This window comes from Arachis duranensis, chromosome 7 (assembly GCF_000817695.3).
Source record: "Arachis duranensis cultivar V14167 chromosome 7, aradu.V14167.gnm2.J7QH, whole genome shotgun sequence".
Taxonomy (NCBI): Eukaryota; Viridiplantae; Streptophyta; class Magnoliopsida; order Fabales; family Fabaceae; genus Arachis; species Arachis duranensis.
Window position 1 is genome coordinate 27292148 of NC_029778.3, and position 2661 is coordinate 27294808.

The following is a 2661-nucleotide window of genomic DNA, read 5'->3' on the forward strand; positions in this document are numbered from 1 at the left end:
CCTATACCTATACACTTAAGAACATTGCATTTCACAAGCCATAAAGAATATACCCTAAGATTAGTACAAAGCCTACTTTATGTTGTTATTCACGTCGTAGTAGCAATCATAGTGATTTAATTATATTCTCGTACTAAATAACAATCCTAGTTTATCGAGTGACCAGCAACCCTAATCGCATTAATCACAAAATACACATGTAACTTTTAGTTTAAACTTAAATTGCCTTAAATTTTCAATGAGGAAATCAATGAAACAATGGCATCAAAGACTATAGAAATGCCTCAACTCTTGGAAAGGCCAATTTAGCATTCATCACAGGAAAGAACATAACTGGGATTTCAGGAATCAAACATAGCCTAGATCTATATTTAAAAAATAAAAAAATAAAAATGAAGGAAGGAAACTAAAATGCACAAATGTTTCTAAATCCTAACCCCCACTTTTTCTTTTAAACATAAAAAGTTATAAATATATGATGCATCGTTTAGCTGAAACAATAGACAGTTTTTCTTAGCCCATAGCAATACAACAGCTTCAGTAAATAATTTTCTTGCTATCAAAAATTCTCACTTTACAGGTAAGACAAAAGAGGCACCATAAAAAGCTTCCCCCCCAACAACCTAAAACCTTCCAAACCCTATAAACCCACACTAGAAAAGAAAGAATGGACAATTTTCTCAACACTCAACAATACTCTTAATAGAGTTCAAGAACCTCAATGAAAAAGAAGGGAAGGGAGGAAAAAAAAAAAAAAAACTTGGAAGGGATAAAAAACGGCAGGAGCGAAAGCAAAAAGGGAATGCCTGCATACGTTTCTTTTCTAGCTCGTCTAATTTTTTTAACTGTCAATATCGGTTACAGGTGTCCTACCTTTCATGTCATCAACCCAAGCAATCAGAAGCTCCTATTGGCAAATTTTTCCCACCTTGTTACACTCAAATGCAGCCAATTATTGTCATTCGTGTCCTTGTGGAACTCCAACCACAATTTTGGAGTTTTTCTCAAAATTTTTCCCCATATAAGGACTTCATAATATAAATGGTTTTATCCATCACGAAACATGTCCTGACCTTAATAGTTGCTTGGCCAATTGATCTGTGTGTGCTGAGGCTGCTGATAAACATTGCCTCCCGGTCCTACCATATCAACTGCTCCAGCCATTGTCTGAGATTGTTGTAGAAGGGGATGAACTGTTGCAGCTGTCACTGCTTGTGCTGGGTGATAAATGCCGGCAAAGGTGCCATGGCCAGCCTGAGTTGGGGTGAAAGTGACATGCGGTCCCTGCTGTGGGAGGTTGTAGAATGAACTAGTTGGCAAACTGGACATATCTCGACCAGGTGCAGCCACCCACACTGCAGAACCTTCACTCTACATTTATAACCAAAACATTATTATCAAAGGTAGTTATTCTGGTAGTGAAAATATAAACACTAGTAAAGTAAATCAAAAAATATAATTTTGAAGGAGATGGTATTAAACCTCCGCATTGGAAGGTACATTTCGTCATTCATATTATGATACTTAAAGACATCAATCAAAAGGAACAAACCTGCTGTCCGCCAATGTAAACATTACTTTCCTTGAACTGGGATGAACCAAGATCCTCGTTAGAGGTTGAATTCCCTGCAGATGCTGCAGAACTGTGATTATAACCGGCTGGCGAGGAGCCATATGCACCATAGGCGCCGGGCATTACAAGGTGAGCTGGGTTAGCTGCATTTCCTCCAGGTTTGAATTGCGGAAGAGGATATTTCATCGCTGTGGCAGCCACTGCTGGCGGAGGTGGATACACAGTGCTGGCCTGAGGTTGTTGAGGAAATGCACCATTACCGAGAAAGTGGTGAATTGGAGGCGGGACGTAAAATGGCGAAAAATAGTGACCATATGGAATGTAGTTAGGAGGGTAGTGGGATATGTGAACCCCACTTGGTGGTCTGAAAACAGGTACAGGTTGCTGAGTAACGGCTATTGAGCTTTGCATTAGCCCAGCAGCTTGGGTCACAAGCGGCGTTGGACCTGCTGTGGACAAGACACCTCCCTGCAGAATAGCATAAAGTTTTTGATAAATCATGTTTGCTGCATCAATCAGGAAAAATTATACCTACATTCAACTGTTTAAAGTTTATCTCTTATGGTTTCTCAAAATAGTAAACCACGTTACTATCAAAAAAGATAAGGGTTAATTGAACTTTACCACCAAACTGTATACACGGTGTAAAGTACACATGGTATAAAGTATAGATGGTAAACCCCTAAAGTCTAAAAATGTGCAAATCTGCCTCCCGAATTTTCCAAAATGTGCAGATTTTGGAAAACATCATATCTCCTTGAATTTTAGATCTTTCCAAAATATGCAATACCTTAATGAGTTATTTCTGTTAACCATTGACGGGTAAGTCTGCACATTTTAGAAAGTTTAGTGATGGGTTTACACATTTTTAAAATACAAGGGCGCACATGGTGTAACGAAACTAAGGTGAAGTCAGTTCTTACAATTATAGAGAACAAAGCAACTAAGGTTGCTTGCTATTTTATTTTACATACAATAGAATATTGGTACAGAATCTAATATTTGCATAATAGAGGTAAAAATTAGACACTAGGTCCACTTTATAATCTAAGAAACAAAGAGTTTTCTTTTTTTTTTTTTTTGGGGGG

At 38.0% G+C, this 2661-nt stretch overlaps 1 protein-coding gene across 1 annotated transcript in view; it reads right to left on the minus strand.

Annotated features, from left to right (window-relative positions):
- Positions 1–782: 782 nt before the first annotated feature.
- The window catches only part of LOC107458396 (GBF-interacting protein 1-like), a 10180-nt gene continuing 8301 nt past the window's right edge, over positions 783–2661 (minus strand). The window contains exons 11-12 of the mRNA XM_052251546.1: positions 1553–2041; positions 783–1371 (exon numbers count right to left, since the gene is read on the minus strand). Of these exons, the coding sequence (XP_052107506.1) occupies positions 1075–1371; positions 1553–2041 (786 nt within the window). The 3' untranslated portion in view covers positions 783–1074. The remainder of the gene's footprint in view (positions 1372–1552; positions 2042–2661) is intronic.